General features: G+C 42.0%; 1 protein-coding gene across 2 annotated transcripts in view; it reads left to right on the forward strand.

Annotated features, from left to right (window-relative positions):
* Nucleotides 1-17,787, forward strand: part of LOC140715480 (hyaluronan-binding protein 2-like) — a 75,266-nt gene that overhangs the window by 34,963 nt on the left and 22,516 nt on the right. For both annotated transcript variants that reach the window (XM_073027780.1, XM_073027779.1), the window contains 2 exons: nt 3,445-3,561; nt 4,601-4,772. In XM_073027780.1, coding sequence (XP_072883881.1) covers nt 3,445-3,561; nt 4,601-4,772 — 289 coding nt within the window. The remainder of the gene's footprint in view (nt 1-3,444; nt 3,562-4,600; nt 4,773-17,787) is intronic.

Below are 17,787 nucleotides of genomic sequence, written 5' to 3' on the forward strand. Positions count from 1 at the left end.
ATCAGAAACTGGAAATGCTAGAACTGTTTATGTTGGTACCAGAAGACAAAAATGTGATCTAATAGTGTCTTGGGTTGATGGAAAACTTTAGCAAAGTGAAAAGAATAAAAATTGATTGCCTTCAGCGATGGGTCAGTACTGGAGATCATAGATCTATTGGCAAAAGGGATCGAGGGAAGTGAGGAAATGCTAAGATTGGGAACGTTCCATTGGAAAAAAATGGAGGATATGTGTTCCATAAATTAATATTAAAAGGGATTTAGACAGTTCTTGAAGTGAGAAACTTCTAAGGTTAAATACAAAAAGCAGCATTATGGAACTAACTTACCCCAAAGTGTTGAAAAAAATACCCTCCTGGTATGCTGCAGGTGTTTCTGTGCTGACTTAAAACCCTTGATAGAAAGAATGCCTGTCCATCCCCTGACAGGATGCCTGTTGATGATGTTTAGTCTATTCCTAATAACAGAATCTCATGTTTAAATATAGAAAAAAAATAAGTATTTCCCTTTCATGACATCCATGGGTTTGGTTTAACTTTTTCTTTTCATTGATGTTAAACTTTTTGAAAGATGGTTTTAGTAAACTAGAATCTTCAATGCATTTCTGGAACAATATTTTGTCTTTCAACTGAGCATTTGTCTGCCATATGGCCTGAGTAACAAGTTGTGCAGCCTCCTTGATTTTCCAGTCTCTGTCACCCGTCCATCTTCTATTTTAATAATGGCTAACTTCCCTATGTTTTACTTCTTTCTTCCCCTTTTTGGTATGAGATGCTTTCAATCTCTCACTTCAGTTTGTGGATTGAACTAATTGATCTTCCCACCTTCTCTCACGTCTTTAAAAGTTCCTATTATACTTGCCTTAGTCACCTCTTCTGGTAGATCATTCTATACACATATCACTCATGCTGTGGACAAGTTTTCCTTCAAGTTCCTATTAAGTCTTTCCCCTCTCACCTTAAGCCTCTGCCTTCAAGTTCTGGAGTCTCCAGTCCAGGGAAAGAAAAGACTGTTGGTATTTGTCCTATCTGTGGCCCTCATGATTTTATGTCCTCTATATGATCACCTTTCAGTCTCCTACACTTTAAGGAATAAAGTCTTCGCCTGTCAAACCTTTCCTATAACTCAGTCCTTTAGGTCCAGCCAACATCCGTATAAGTATTTTCTGCACACTTTTCAGTTTATAACAGCTTTCCTGCGGCAGGGTGACCAAACCAGAAACAATACAGACTCACCAGTATCTTGTACAACTGCACCATGACCTCACAACTTTTACACTCAGAACTCTGACTGATGAAGGCTAACAAGCCAAAAGCCTTCTTCACCCATTTGATGGTATTGGTTTCCTGTCCACAAAGCTCTAAACTCAAAAGAAGCCCTATTTGATACAGATATCTACAGGTATCCTCACAATACTTACTTACTGGCGTTTAGGTAGCAGTGAACGTCTTCCATCTCTGCTGGTGTTCAGGGCTTCCTTCATCGTGTCAGTAGTGCTCACTCGGTCTTCACTACTGTCAGCCATGCAAGTCCTAGGTGGAGACCCAGGAAAACTGTCACACTCAGATGTCAAAGGATTCTTCGTTGCTATTTCTGTAACAGGTCTTGTTTGATTAGATGCCCTGAACTGAACCCCTGAAACTGGAGAACCAGTGGACCCCTCTTAGTCTGACCTCTACCCTTTGAACTGTTTGGCATGGGTGACCCCTCTTAGTCTGACCTCTACCCCTTGAACTGTTTGGCATGGGTGACCCTTCTTAGTCTGACCTCTACCCTTTGAACTGTTTGGCATGGGTGAACCGTCTTAGTCTGACCTCTACCCTTTGAACTGTTTGGCATGGGTGAACCCTCTTAGTCTGACCTCTACCCTTTAAACTGTTTGGCATGGGTGACCCGTCTTAGTCTGACCTCTACCCTTTGAACTGTTTGGCATGGGTGACCCGACCTAAAGCCTAAGCATAAGGCCCTGACTCCAGCCAGCATAGCTCTCCAGGTCATTGAGGCACGCACGCCTCCAAACCATGACAAGGTTGTGGTCAATAGACAATAGACAATAGACAGTAGGTGCAGGAGTACGCCATTCGGCCCTTCTAACCAGCACCGCCATTCACTGTGATCATGGCTGATCATACACAATCAGTACCCCGTTCCTGCCCTCTCCCCATATCCCTTGACCCTGCTATCTATAAGATCTCTATCTAACTCTCTCTTGAATGCATCCAGAGACTTGGCCTCCACTGCCTTCTGGGGCGAGCATTTCACACATCCACCACTCTCTGGGTGAAAAAGTTTTTCTGCATCTCTGTTCTAAATGGCCTACCCCTTATTCTTAAACTGTGGCCTCTAGTTCTGGACTCACAAATCAGCGGGAACATGCTTCCTGCCTCCAGTGTGTCCAATCCCTTAATAATCTTATATGTTTCAGTCAGATCCCTTCTCATCCTTCTAAATTCCAGTCTATACAAGCCCAGTCGCTCCAATCTTTCAACATATGACAGTCCCGCCATTCCGGGAATTAACCTTGTGAACCTACGCTGCACTCCCTCAATAGCAAGAATGTCCTTCCTCAAATTTGGAGACCAAAACTGCACACAATACTCCAGGTGTGGTCTCACCAGGGCCCTGTACAGCTGCAGAAGGACCTCTTTACTCCTATACTCAATTCCTCTTGTTATAAAAGCCAGTATGCCATTAGCTTTCTTCACTGCCTGCTGTACCTGTATGCTTGCTTTCATTGACTGATGTAGAAGAACACCTAGATCTCGTTGTACTTCCCCTTTTCCTAACTTGACTCCATTTAGATAGTAAATATAAGGTCCTCTTGGAGGTATCCTCACAGTAGGGAAGTTATACTGTATCCATCTACTCTTGACTAGTTCTGGATTCCATGCAACCTAACCTTCCAGCAGCCAAGCATGTGCAACTATATCAAATGATTTACTGAAATACATTTAAGGCATGTCTACCACCCAGTCCTCATCAATGTTCCTGGTCATATGATTCAAAACCCCATTCATAAAACAAGATCTCCACATACAAAGCCATGCTGACAATTCCTAATTAACCCCAGTCTTTCCAGATGCATGTATAACTCATCCCTCAGAATCTTTAAATTACATCAGCTTCTCTTGTCAATTGTGATTAATCAACAGTCTGGTGAAATCTATTTGGTTAGTTAAAATGTCTCCTTCCCGGTTTTGATGATGTACATCTACTATCAATGCTTCTCTTCACAGGTGCTGATGGACTTGCTGCATGCTTCTAGCTTTATCCTTTTTAAAAATCAGTCTTGTTTCAGATCAGGTCAGGTCAGCCATGATCTTACTGAATGGCGGAGCAGGCTCGACGGCCAGGTGGCCTACTCTGGCTCCTAGTTCTTATGTTGCTTCCCTCATAATCTTCCTCTGCTCTCAAATAATTATTTTTAACAATTTTGTCTTGCCAGCAACTGCACCATGTAACCCTAATCCTTGTAAAAACGGAGCTACATGCAAAGCCGGAAAGAAAAAATCCTTCACTTGTCACTGTGTCGGATCATTCCGAGGAGAGCTATGTGAAATCGGTAAAATTACTAATCATACTAGTTGGGGCTGATGTCTAATCTAAACACGTTCACCTTGGTAACATTGTTTGCTTTAATAGTTCCTGTTATCCAGATAGGATCCTTGCAAATCTGTCCTGGATTTAATCCTGGCAGTTTCGTTGGAGTGTCTATGGCCATTTCCTATTGCTGACCCTGACTCCATTAAATGGCAAGATCTATAATTTGGAGCAGAATTTTCAGGAATAGCTTGTTCCTTTCTGCCATCATATTTCCGTAATGTATATGTATGTGAGGAGGAATTACCCTTTTATTTACTTACTGTAAAGTATTCTGAAGTGACACACCATTTAAACATGGGTGCACATCTTGGACATATGGATGAAACAAGCTTTGTGAGTGTAGATGTTCTGAAAAGAATCCAAAGTCCAATATGCTCAGCACTGCTGACCTGTTAGCCTGGATCCATTAACCTAGACCTTCACACCGGGAATGTAAAAAAAACTGCCACTGCTTCATCGGCACACTCTAAAACCTGGTGAAGCAACGGGAAAGCAAATATTTATTAAGCTCTTCAAATATCAGTTGTTTCAGTGGAGGATATCGCACTCACAAGAAACATCCATGGATTTGATTTAATCCATAAACCTGCATTAAAAAAGATTTTTTTAAATCATGTTATGTTCTTATCCATTGGTATTGACAGTAATAATTTTTAAACACAAATCATTTCAAAGTTTCCAAAGATATTTTGAATTTATTATTTATTCTGAGCAGAGAGTTGGTAATAAACTAATGAGCTACATACATGAAACTTGCTCTTTATATTTACAGAAATAGCCATCAACGTATCAATCAGGTTTATTGGAACATGGTTAGAGATGGAAAACTCCACACTGGCACTTGAATACAATTACTTCAAGCTCTTGTCTGTACCTTGTATCAGGCATCTTATTACCCATGATGTGTTACCTCCAAAATTATTTTCAAAACCCAAGATGCTTAAACTTAGTGAAGTCCTTATTTATACTCTCTTCATTTGTGCTTTCTTTCTCTACAGCACCAAATGAATGTTACCAGGGTAATGGCGTGTCATACAGAGGTCGTGTAAAGCAAACTGAACAGGGGAGGAGGTGTCTGTACTGGAGCTCTAACCTGCTACTCAAAGAAGCCATTGGTACTCACATGCAAAATCCCAGCAAATATGGCATTGGCGATCACAATTATTGCAGGTATAAAAGCTTTGGTGGACTTTCCAACAAGTTAAAGGATAACAATCTAGATTTATCAGTTAAAGCGCAGCATTGCTCTCTAAGCTTTTGAACTCACAGTCAATCAGAACATTGATTTCTAAATCAAATACTACATTTGGGGGAAAGTACAACATCTGACTGTAATGATGAGTTTGGCAGTGCTTTTTTAAATAACATTCAGATGGAGGATATTATTTCAGATCTCCAAGTTGCCCACAAATGATTTTCCTACATTAAAATATTTGTGTGAATGTGGTGAACTACATATACCTGTCTGGACACGCCCCTCTGCTGACTGCTCCTGTGGCTCCTCCCACAGACCCCTGTATAAAGGCGGTTGGAGGCACTGCTCCTCCCAGTCTCCAGGATGTTGTGTGGTGGTCACTTGCTGCTAATCGTGGTCTCTTGCAGATAATAAAAGCCTATCGTTCGCCTCCCGTCTCCGAGAGTTATTGATGGTGCATCAGTGAATAGAATGAATTATTATGTAGGTAACTTCCTCTGCAGAATAATGTCACCTTTGTGTGATTGGATTAGTTGTATTGCAAGCTAAATGATCAGAATTGAATGATGACAACACACACAAAATGCTGGCCAGGCAGCAGGCAGCAGGCAGCATCTATAAGGAGAAGCACTGTTGACATTTCGGGCCGAGACCCTTCCTCAGAACTGAATTCAGAATTGAATGATGTATCAGTTTTATTGCAAAATGATAATTTCTATTTCTGTCCTCGTTTCTTATGTACTTATAGGCCAGGATTAGCTCAACTTATCAAATGGTAGATCAGGCTCAAGAGGATGAGTGAACTACACCCACTCCTACCATTCATGATCTTACGTTGTTAATGTATAATTATGTGGAGTTACAGGGACTGTTTTTGCAAAATTCAATTAAATCCCATTTTTTTATCCACAAGGGACAATAGTGGTTTAGACAGTTGCTGCTTCTGAGAATATGTGTAAGAACAAGTAATGACTTAATAAGATAGAATCTAATATCAGTGATCCCTTGAATATTTCAGCAACAAAGCACATTACACAAAAGATAAATATCACAAATTGTTAATGGAATATGAAATACTGCAAGAACCTCAGCTTTATGTTCAGAAAGTAAATTTATCCATGGTACTCTAAAAGGTTATATTTTGACCAGTTCCTGAAATTGAATTTTACAAAACATATTCAGAAAAAAGACACGAACTGCATTTCTCTATGAATTGAATTGACTTTATTTCTTATATATGAAATGTATAAATAGATCAGGTGTTCCCATCCTGGGGTCCATGGATCCCTCATTTAATGGTAGGGGTCCATGGCATAAAAAAGTTTGGAATCCCTGAAACAGAAGGTGTAAGACATGGTTAGAGTGAGATTAATTACAAGTTAACTGAGGAAGTAATAGATATATCAGCTAATAGACAAACCATAATATGTCATGGGTTCTTTGTTATGCATCCATATTAATGGTAATTTCAGGTAGAAGGATTCAAAATAGATTATGAAGTGATGTGTATCATGGGTATTTGAAGAGAATAGAAACTCTATTTCTCCTCTGAGAACTTAGAGAAACAGTGAGAGGGAGAAATACACTGATATGGATTATCCTGAAAATTTCTGGCATTAATCATATAAGTGTCAAGAAATTCAAGACACCTGCACAAGCTTGCCTAAATGCAGAGGGCTTGAACTTCTTGATGGATTTGCCATTTATGCTCTACTTCTGGTATTTGCTTTGATTCCTTGTGGAATATGGTAAAAGAAAATAAACATTCAGGCAATCCCTGGGATTAATCAAAGCTTGCATCCCCATATAACTCTGAAATTTGTAATTTTGGGAATCTGCTCATTGAACCCATACCAGGTTAACCTGGAAAAGCAAAATCAACTCCTTTCATTCCAAAGGAGAGAGACAGCTGGAGGAATTGAGTTAAGATTCAGATATTAATCACTTTTAATCAATTAGTTTTTGTTAACCATATAACCATATAACAATCACAGCACGGAAACAGGCCATTCCGGCCCTCCTAGTCCATGCCGAACTCTTAATCTCACCTAGTCCCACCTACCCACACTCAGCCCATAACCCTCCATTCCTTTCCTGTCCATATACCTATCCAATTTTACCTTAAATGACACAACTGAACTGGCCTCTACTACTTCTGCAGGAAGCTCATTCCACACAGCTATCACTCTCTGAGTAAAGAAATACCCCCTCGTGTTTCCCTTAAACTTTTGCCCCCTAACTCTCAAATCATGTCCTCTCGTTTGAATCTCCCCTACTCTCAATGGAAACAGCCTATTCACGTCAACTCTATCTATCCCTCTCAACATTTTAAATACCTCGATCAAATCCCCCCTCAACCTTCTACGCTCCAATGAATAGAGACCTAACTTGTTCAACCTTTCTCTGTAACTTAAGTGCTGAAACCCAGGTAACATCCTAGTAAATCGTCTCTGCACTCTCTCTAATTTATTGATATCTTTCCTATAATTCGGTGACCAGAACTGTACACAATATTCCAAATTTGGCCTTACCAATGCCTTGAATATTTTAACATTACATCCCAACTTCTGTACTCAATGCTCTGATTTATAAAGGCCAGCGTTCCAAAAGCCTTCTTCACCACCCTATCTACATGAGACTCCACCTTCAGGGAACTATGCACTGTTATTCCTAGATCTCTCTGTTCCACTGCATTCCTCAATGCCCTACCATTTACCCTGTATGTTCTATTTGGATTATTCCTGCCAAAATGTAGAACCTCACACTTCTCAGCTTTAAACTCCATCTGCCAAAGTTCAGCCCATTCTTCTAACCGGCATAAATCTCCCTGCAAGCTTTGAAAACCCACCTCATTATCCACAACACCTCCTACCTTAGTATCATCAGCATACTTACTAATCCAATTTACCAACCCATCATCCAGATCATTTATGTATATTACAAACAACATTGGGCCCAAAACAGATCCCTGAGGCACCCCACTAGTCACCGGCCTCCATCCCGATAAACAATTATCCACCACTACTCTCTGGCATCTCCCATCTAGCCACTGTTGAATCCATTTTATTACTCCAGCATTAATACCTAACGACTGAACCTTCTTAACTAACCTTCCATGTGGAACTTTGTCAAAGGCCTTGCTGAAGTCCATATAGACTACATCCACTGCCTTACCCTCGTCAACATTCCTCGTAACTACTTCAAAAAATTCAATAAGGTTTGTCAAACATGACCTTCCACGCACAAATCCATGCTGGCTACTCCTAATCAGATCCTGTCCAGCCAGATAATTATAAATACTATTTCTAAGAATACTTTCCATTAATTTACCCACCACTGATGTCAAACTGACAGGTCTATAATTGCCAGGCTTACTTCTAGAACCCTTTTTAAACAATGGAACCACATGAGCAATACGCCAATCCTCCGGCACAATCCCCGTTTCTAATGACATCTGAAAGATCTCCGTCAGAGCTCCTGCTATCTCTACACAAACTTCCCTCAAGGTCCTGGGGAATATCCGGTCAGGACCCGGAGATTTATCCACTTTTAAATTTCTTAAAAGCGCCAGTACTTCCACCTCTTTAATTGTCATAGGTTCCATAACTTCCTTACTTGTTTCCCACACCTTACACCATTCAATATCCTTCTCCTTAGTGAATACCGAAGAGAAGAAATCGTTCAAAATCTCTCCCATCTCCCTCGGCTCCACACATAGCTGACAACCCTGATTCTCTAAGGGACCAATTTTATCCCTCACTATCCTCTTGCTTTTAATATAACTGTAGAAGCCTTTCGGATTTACTTCCACCTTATTTGCCAAACCAAACTCGTAACTTCTTTTAGCTTTTCTAATCTCTTTCTTAAGTTTCCTTTTACATTCTTTATATTCCTCGAGCAATTCCTTTACTCCATGCTGCCTATATCTATTGTAGACATCCCTCTTTTTTCGAACCAAGTTTCTAATATCCCTTGAAAACCATGGCGCTTTCAAACCTTTAACCTTTCCTTTCAACCGAACAGGAACAAAAAGATTCTGTACCCTCATAATTTCACCCTTAAATGACCTCCATTTCTCTATTACATCCTTCCCATAAAACAACTTGACCCAATCCACTCTCTCTAAATCCCTGCGCATCTCCTCAAAGTTAGCCTTTCTCCAATCAAAAATCTCAACTCTAGGTCCAGTCCTGTCCTTCTCCATAATTATATTGAAGCTAATGCTATTGTGATCACTGGACCCGAAGTGCTCCCCAACACATACATCTGTCAGCTGACCTATCGCATTCCCTAACAGGAGATCCAACACTGCCCCATCTCTAGTTGGTACTTCTATGTATTGTTGCAAAAAACTATCCTGCACACATTTCACAAACTCTAAACCATCCAGCCCTTTTACAGAATGAGCTTCCCAATCTATGTGTGGAAAATTAAAATCTCCCACAATCACCACTTTGTGTTTACTACAAATATCTGCTATCTCCTTACACATTTGCTCTTCCAACTCACGCTCCCCATTAGGTGGCCTATAATACACTCCTATCAGTGTTACTACACCTTTCCCATTCCTCAATTCCACCCAAATAGCCTCCCTAGAGGAGCTCTCTAATCTATCCTTCCAAAGCACCGCCATAAGATTTTCTCGGACAAGCAATGCAACACCTCCTCCTCTGGCCCCTCCTACTCTATCACACCTGAAGCAACTAAATCCAGGAATATTTAGTTGCCAATCACACCCTTCCTGCAACCATGTTTCACTAATAGCTACAACATCATAATTCCAGGTATCAATCCACACTTTAAGCTCATCCACCTTTCTTACAATGCTCCTAGCATTAAAATAGATACATTTAAGATACTCTCCACCTCCTCCTCTCTTTTCATCCCTAGCAATGTATTCAAATTTATTATCCTTTTCTTTCTTCTCCCCTACAACTTCGGGCTGAGCGCATCCCTTCTCCATCACCTGCCTTTCCTCCCTCACACACTGTCTACTTACTTGCTCTACTGGTGAACTAACCTCCTCTCCCATAGTTTCCTCAAATTGATTTCCGCCCCCCCATCTTACTAGTTTAAAGTCTGCCCTGTAGCCCTAGCAAACCTCCCCGCTAGGATATTGGTCCCCCCAGGATTCAAGTGTAACCCGTCCTTCTTGAACAGGTCACGCCTGCCCCAGAAGAGGTCCCAATGATCCAGAAACTTGAATCCCTGCCCCCTGCTCCAATCCCTCAACCACACATTCATCCTCCACCTAATTCCATTCCTACTCTCACTGTCGCGTGGCACAGGCAGTAATCCCGAGATTACTACCTTTGCGGTCCTTCTTCTTAACTGCCTTCCTAACTCCCTATACTCTCTTTTCAGGACCTCTTCCCCTTTCCTACCTATGTCATTGGTACCTACATGTACCACGACCTCTGGCTCCTCACCCTCCCACTTCAGGATATCTTGGACGCAATCAGAAACGTCCCGGACTCTGGCACCAGGGAGGCAAACTACCATCCGGGACTCCCGATCACCTCCACAGAACCGCCTGTCTGAACCCCTGACTATCGAGTCCCCTATTACTATGGTCCTCTTTCTTCTATCCCTACCCTTCTGAGCTACAGGGCCGTCCTCTGTGCCGGAGGCCCGGCCACTGTCACTTCCTCCAGGTAGGCTGTCCCCCCCAACAGTACTCAAACATGAGTACTTATTGTTAAGGGGTACAGCCACTTGTTAATGCTTTAAGTTTTTCTGTTTTAAAATTATTCTAAATGTGTTCTTCAAAGTTCAAAGTCCATTTATTATCAAAGTATGTATATGAAATGAAAGAGAAGGTTGATAGCTTGGGCTAGCTGCTTGTTTGAAGGGTTGTTCGCCAAGCCTGGAGATTAAAGTTGCAAACGTTTCTCAGAGACAACACTCAATTGCACTCTGATGATGTCAAATCAACTGGTGATGAAACGTTTGCAACCTAACCTCCAGGCTCGCTAAAAGTACATCTATGTTTTCTGAGCTGCCTGTAAAACCTTACCATGAATCACCAGTGCCATTCTGTTTACTCCCATGATCCCAGGGACCCACTAGCCTCATATTTTCACATAAGGTTTTCACACTTGCCCATCAAATATAAAGAGACTCATAGAATTCAATAACACATAAGGTGGCCTTTTGGTCTTTTGAATCTATCCCAACTTCAGAAGAATCTATAAATCTGATTTCCAATAGCTCTGCAAATTATAACCGCTCATGCAAACATTGATTGATTTTCTTTCCACCGCTCCTAAGGTTTGTATGATGATTCATAACTATTTCATAGCTGTTAGATAAATGCATTTTTGTAGTTAAGAGAGCACAGCACAGTTTGTTGAATTTTAATGAGCCCTAATGCATATTACTGCAGTTCAGAGTTAAAGCCTCACAGGCTGTTTTGTCCTGATCTCTGGTTCAGTCCGGGTGGCATTTCTAGTTCTCTCTGTGACCACGGCACCTGAAATGCAGATTTGAGGCTAAGGAAGGAAGAGAGAGTAGCACCACAAAGTGTCTGTGAAAGCCAAGTCATTCATCATCAGCATTATGTGCCATGTCGTATGATGTGGGCTATCATGGTCTTGACCATGACTATACTTGGCAATTTTTTTCTACAGAAGTGTTTTGCCATTGCCTTCTTCTGGGCAGTTTCCTTACAAGATGGGTGACCCCAGCCATTATCAATATTATTTAGATAATGTCTGCCTGGCATCAGTGGTCGCATAATCAGGACTTGTGAGATACACCAGCTGTTCGTACAACCATCCACCACCTGCTCCCATGGCTTCACTTCACCCTGATCTGGGGGGGGGGGGGCGGTTAAGCAGGTGCCACACCTTGCCCAAGGGTGACCTGCAGGCTAGTGGAAAAAGGAGCATTTACACCTCCTTTGGCAGAGACATATCTTCACCCTAGGTATATTTAAAGCAGAGATTGATAGGTCCTTGATTAGTAATGGTGTCAAAGGTTAGGGGAGAAGGAAGGAAAATAGGATTGGAAGTGATAGTTGAGAATGGGGTTGGAGGTGTCACAGTAGCAGTAGCATAGCAGTGAGTGCAACACTATTCCAGTTCAGGGCACCAGAATTCGGAGACCAGTTTTGGTGCCGTCTCTAGAGAGCTTGTATGTTCTCTCTGCGAATGCGTGAGTTTCCTCCGGGTGCTGCAGTTACCTCCCACAGTCTAATGACGTACCAATTAGTAGGTCAATTGGTCATTGGAGAATGATGGTGCATGGGATGTTGTCCTGGTCCAGCTTGTTCTTCCACTCTGCAAACACTAGAGGCCAGCACCGAGCCAACACTGAAGGGTGACATTGATGGGAAGGCCAACCCCCAACCCTGCACACACGCCAGCACTCTCCCACACTGCCTCGGCATCTCCTCCTGGGGAGCTGCAGCCGGTGACCCCCAGGGCATGAGGGATTAGTCCTCACCACAACACAGCTCCTCCACCGTCGGTCATGCCAAAGAAACAGTGAACTGGACTTGCAGTACTCAACATTATGAATGTCCAGCAGAGTCTTGTGATCAGAAGAAAAACGTCCAAGGCAATTGCTTGCACCTTTTGTTGGACTGCGCACCACCTCGGCACAACAGTATGCAGCAAGTCCAAGCAACAACACAACAATGGTACTCAGCAAGTCCAACTCTATTGCTATCAAGCCTTGCCAATGGGGTAAACCTGCAGTGCTTAATGTTCTTCATAACCAGCAGTGTCTGGCAATCATAAAAAAAGCACAAAGGGTGAACAATTACACCTTTGGTTGGACCTGGAGTGGCTGCTATGTCCGAGTGCGCCACCATCTTTCCAGTACAAGAAGGGCAATGGCTGGAACACATCCAATCTAGCGAAGAATTTCCTTCCTGACAAGTCAGCATCAACATTTCAGGTGTTATCAGAGGGCAAAGCACATTATTTGTTTTTATTTAAGAATTACTTTTTTAAGCTCTTAAGCACTTTATTTCCTCAGCTATTTGCTTCAGCCATTTGCCTCAGTGATGTCAAATTCTCCCTTCTGTTAGTTTTACCACAAGTATTTTGCTTTTATTGCAACATAGTTTAATTTGCAATTCTGTTTTTAGGTTTGCATACACAAAATATGTTTACAACCTGCTGCTTTGAACAAATGCATTTGTTCTAAATGATTTTTTCTCCTCAATTGGCAACTCGGTTTTTTTTCCCCCGGGTGATCACATGGGTTTGGGCGGGATGAATAATAAAATAAAATGAGCGGCATGGTGCCCTGTTGGTTGGCACTGTTGCCTTGTGGGATTCGGTGAAAACTAGAGTTAAGATTGGATCAGCCATGATCTTGTTGAATGGCAGAGCAGGCTTGAGGGGCCGATTGGCCTACTCCTGCTCCTATCTCTTATGTTCTTATGTTCTTATGTTATCATTCCCTGCCACATGCCTCAGTGTTGGAGCTGGGTCATTGTTTCTCCCATTCTGTTTGCACTAATGCTCTATCAGTATGATTGTCCTTGGTCAATTGTTTCACAGATTGCCTTCTTCTGGGCAGTATCTTTACAACACTGGTGACCCCAGCCATTATCAATACTCTTCAGAGATTGTCTGCCTGGCATCAGTGGTCACATAGCCAGGATTTATGGTATGCACCAGCTGCTCATACAACCATCCACCACCTGCTCCCATGCCTTCACTTTGGGGCTACATCTTGCCCAAGGGTGACCAGAAGGCTACAGGAAGGAAGAAGCAACTTACACCTCTGTTTGTAGAGATGTAGCTCCACTCCACCACCCTAATGGATACAACATTGCTTTGAAAATCAGAGTGGTTTTCATAAGAACGCAAAAAAATTGATTAGCTTTGAAAGTTGGTTGGAACAGGCTACAGCCATTTGAAGAGAAAGCTGAGGCTATCGTTGGGATCAGAAACCCAGAAATGTTATAGAGCTTCAATAATTTCTGTGAATAATCCAATTAGGTTTCTACTGCAAATTGCCACTATGTTGACATTGTTTCACCAGTTATTTAAGAAAGGTGAGCCTTGACGGTGTGATCAAAAGCAAGAAAAAGTAGATGATTTATGTAAAAACAACGATTGTGTGAAATTTATTGCTTATAAATCAAGCTTACTGAGCAAAAGTGGAAAAAAATACAGTTGATTCCCGTTAACTGGGCCACCTGTTAATTGGGACAGTCCCTCACTTGGGACAAACTATTAAAGAACAAAATCTAATTGAGAAATTAGCCTGGATTACCTTTGTTTATTTGGGACACTCTGCTGATTAACTGTGACAGGAGACTGTTGTCAAACAGTGTCTAACTAGCATCAGTTGAGCGCGCTTGCGTGGCAATTAGACTCCACATGGTGTTTAGTTGCATATCATATTTTTTACTGAGTTAAGTATTGTATGTAATTAGTTTTGCTACAACAAGTGTATGGGACATTGGAAAAAAAGTTGAATTTCCCCATGGGGATGAATAAAGTATCTATCTATCTATCTATCTATCTATCTATCTATCTAGTTTGTAAATAGCATCGGAAGGGTGTATTTGTCTTCAGAAAACAGTGATTTCTGTCACTGACAGTTGACAAGAAATAAGCAGTAAGACAATTCAGAATTGTTTTATTCACTGTGATTTCAAACATTCAGGCTTGGAAATGCCAGAAACAGCTGGGAATGAAAATGAAATGATTTCACTACTTCAACAAGTTAGAAACTAGAAGGAATCATCCTGAAAGCTACCTTTGGACCCACCAGACACTCAGTCCCCACCTGTGGCACCAAGTAGCTGCTTGCATGTGACAATGGCCACACCCCGATACACCACTTCAACAGGTGGGCTCAACCAGGTGAGGGTAGCCAGCAGGTCTCATACTTCATACCTTGGTGAGATAGGGACATGTCTGTCCTACCTCAGCCCCAGTGGACTGGGCAAATGAGATCTACGGTGAGGTCCAATGGCCAGGAAAGCTGTACTGCAATGCTCCATAGAAAACGAAGGGCATGACAAGGCACAGAAAATGTTATCGTTATCCACTACTACCAGTAAAGATCAGTTGTGATGACTACCTGTACTACTGGTCCAGATGTCCGAGGTTGAGGGAACGTAACAACCCCTGTGCAACAGCTCTTCTCACATATGACAGACAACCTCCTGTAGTATTGGTAGTGTTCTAATTTGTTCTGTATTTTAATTAATTTGTTATTCAGATAAATGGTAGATTGTCTTTTATATTGAGGCCCTAGTTGGTTGGTGTCGACAATCCCCAACTGTCTGCATATGATATGCAAGCCAGGGCAGTAAGAGATGGAGAGCAAGCTGCAGCCTGGGGAGCAGGATGAATCTAAAGAAACGGCTGAGACCGACGCAGTTTGGCACCAGCAGCATCAGAGGAGTTGCCAGTCAATGTTGAACTCAGTGTAGGACTGCCTTGGGGATTGAAGCTCCAGAATTTTCCTCAGGATTTATTCCCAAAGCCTTCCCCATGAGTGGGTATAGCCACAAAGCAGTGGAGATTTGAGGTCAAGGCTTTCCTTCTCCAACCTTAGCTGATGAGCCCCATCCAGGTAAAGCGACTGGTTCTAAGGTGCCAGTAACCTGCCTCTGCCCCTTCTCCTGTCAGTAGAAACAGTTCCGCTGGGCTTAGTAACTAAGCCACGTGCGAGGGTTAGGAGCTGGACTTGGTTGTCTGAGACTATTTGAGACACATGTCGCTGAGAGCATTGAATAGTTAGCGGGAGTTTATCCACTCTACATCCCCAGTAATTATAAACTTAAGTAATCATATGAAAGGTCTTTTTTATACCTTTTTAATTATTTCCATGAAACTTCAGCTAATTGGGCAGCTACTTAATTAACCAAAATGTACTGGTCCTTGTGTGTCCCAATTAACCAGAAATTGCTGTATTGTTAGATAAAGAAGAAGGCATTTGTGTTTATAATCAGAGATATCAGTTTATGGGGGAGGCATCAGTGATTATATTCAGAAGTACAAACTTATGTCAAATTTGGTGGGTCACACTAATTATTGACCCTAAGTTCTGTTGGCCATTTTGGAACTAAAGTCTGTTTTTCTCATGATGGTGCAAGTCAAGTCAAGTTTATTGTCATTTAACTATATACACATATACCATCAAACAGGATATTCTTCCGAAACAGAGCGTAAAGCAGAATAGTTCACATAACACATATATAACACACAATAACTTAGGATAAAATCTACAGATGAATTATGCATAAATAAACAAAGTAAAGTGCATAAATTAAATATTGTAAGGTACAGAATAGATTAGCTATTGACAGGGAGTTCAGAAGCCTAATGGCCTGGGGGCAGAATCTGTTTCCCATCCTGACCATTCTTGTCTTTATGCATCAGAGTCTCCTGCCTGATGGTAGAAAGTCAGAGAGGATGCTAGATGGATGGGTGGGATCCTGGATAATACTAAGGGCCCTGCGTACACAGTTCTCCTGAGAAATATCTATGACGGATGGTAGGGAGTTCAAGTTCAAGATTATTGTCATCTGAGTGTACATATATACAACTAAACAAAACGATGTTCCTCCAGACCATGGTCACCTACACATCATATATCACACACAGCGCATAAAACAAAATATTATACTGTATACTAGTTAATATGTAGTAAAGAGCAGCACAAGTAAACAGTAATCAGCTTGCATTCCGAGTGATGGTAGGATATTTATTAGTTTCACAGGCTGAGGGAAGAACCTGTTACTCAGTCTGGCTGTCCTAGTCTTGATGCTCCTGTACCTCCTTCCTGATGGTAGTGGGTCGAGGAGATTGTGGGATAGGTGATAGGAATCCTCAACAATGCTTTTGGCTGCATCGTCCCCAGTAAATGGAAAGGAGACTGCCGATGATCTCTTCAATAGTTTTTACTCTCCTCTGTAGGGTCTTGCAGCTTCTGTACCAGATGATGATGCAGCCAGACAGAACACTCTGGATGGTGCTCCTGTAGAAAGTTGTTAGAATGGGGATGGTGAGCCTTGAACATCTTCATTCTCTCAGAAAGTGTGTACGCTGATTTGCCTTTTTGAGTAGTGAGGAGGTGCTGTGGGTCCAGATTAGGTTATTTGTTATGGATGCAGCGTAAAGCATCATTTTATCTCAATTGACCATGACATTGAGTACAACCAATTGAAGATGATTTCCCTGGAACAGCAATGAAAATAGGAAGAGCTCTACAGGAACAGCCGATTTTGAAGTAAATGTATGATTATGCACTGAGGGTAGATAGTGCTAATATAGAAAGGGTTCATTAAGGCTTTTAAGATAGATATGGTTCCTTAAGATTATTATAGCTGGGGATGTGGTGGGGATAAGCTCCTGGTGGTTTGTGTCTCAAATAGCTTCTGACAACCAAGTCCAGCTCCTGGCCTTTACATGTGCTATAGCTACTAAGCCCAGTGGCAGAAGTGACAGAAATGCTGTCATTTCTACTGACAGCAGATGGGGCAGGGGTGGGTACTGGCACCTTAAAACCAGTTGCTTCAGGCAGATGGGGCTTGTCCGCTGTGGTTGGCAGCTCATCTAGGAGAAGGCAAACTCTAATCTCAAACCTTCATTGCCCTGCAGCTATACTCACCCATGGGGAAGGCTTTGGGAGTAAATCCCGAGGGAAAATCCAGAGCTGGAGTTCCTTAGGCAATCCTACATTGAGTTCAATGCTGATTGGCAACTCCTGTGATGCTACTGGGGCCAAATCGTTTTGGTTCCTGCAGGTCTTTTGGATTCATTAGCCGTGTGGAGAGGTGTAGTCTGCTGCTGCTCTGCTAATGATTGTGCCATCAGATTAACTGATCTCTCGATATAACAATATCTTACAGAAAGTTCCAGAGACACAGTTTGCTGTGGTCCTCACATCTCATCTATATTAGTAGGACAGTAGGACATTGTTAGAGATTAGGAGCCCACTGAGGGAACAGACTTGAGTGTAGACCTTTCAGATCCACTCTGAATCGGTAGCGTATCGGACCTCAGAGCTGAT

Source organism: Hemitrygon akajei, chromosome 23, assembly GCF_048418815.1.
Source record: "Hemitrygon akajei chromosome 23, sHemAka1.3, whole genome shotgun sequence".
Taxonomy (NCBI): domain Eukaryota; kingdom Metazoa; phylum Chordata; class Chondrichthyes; order Myliobatiformes; family Dasyatidae; genus Hemitrygon; species Hemitrygon akajei.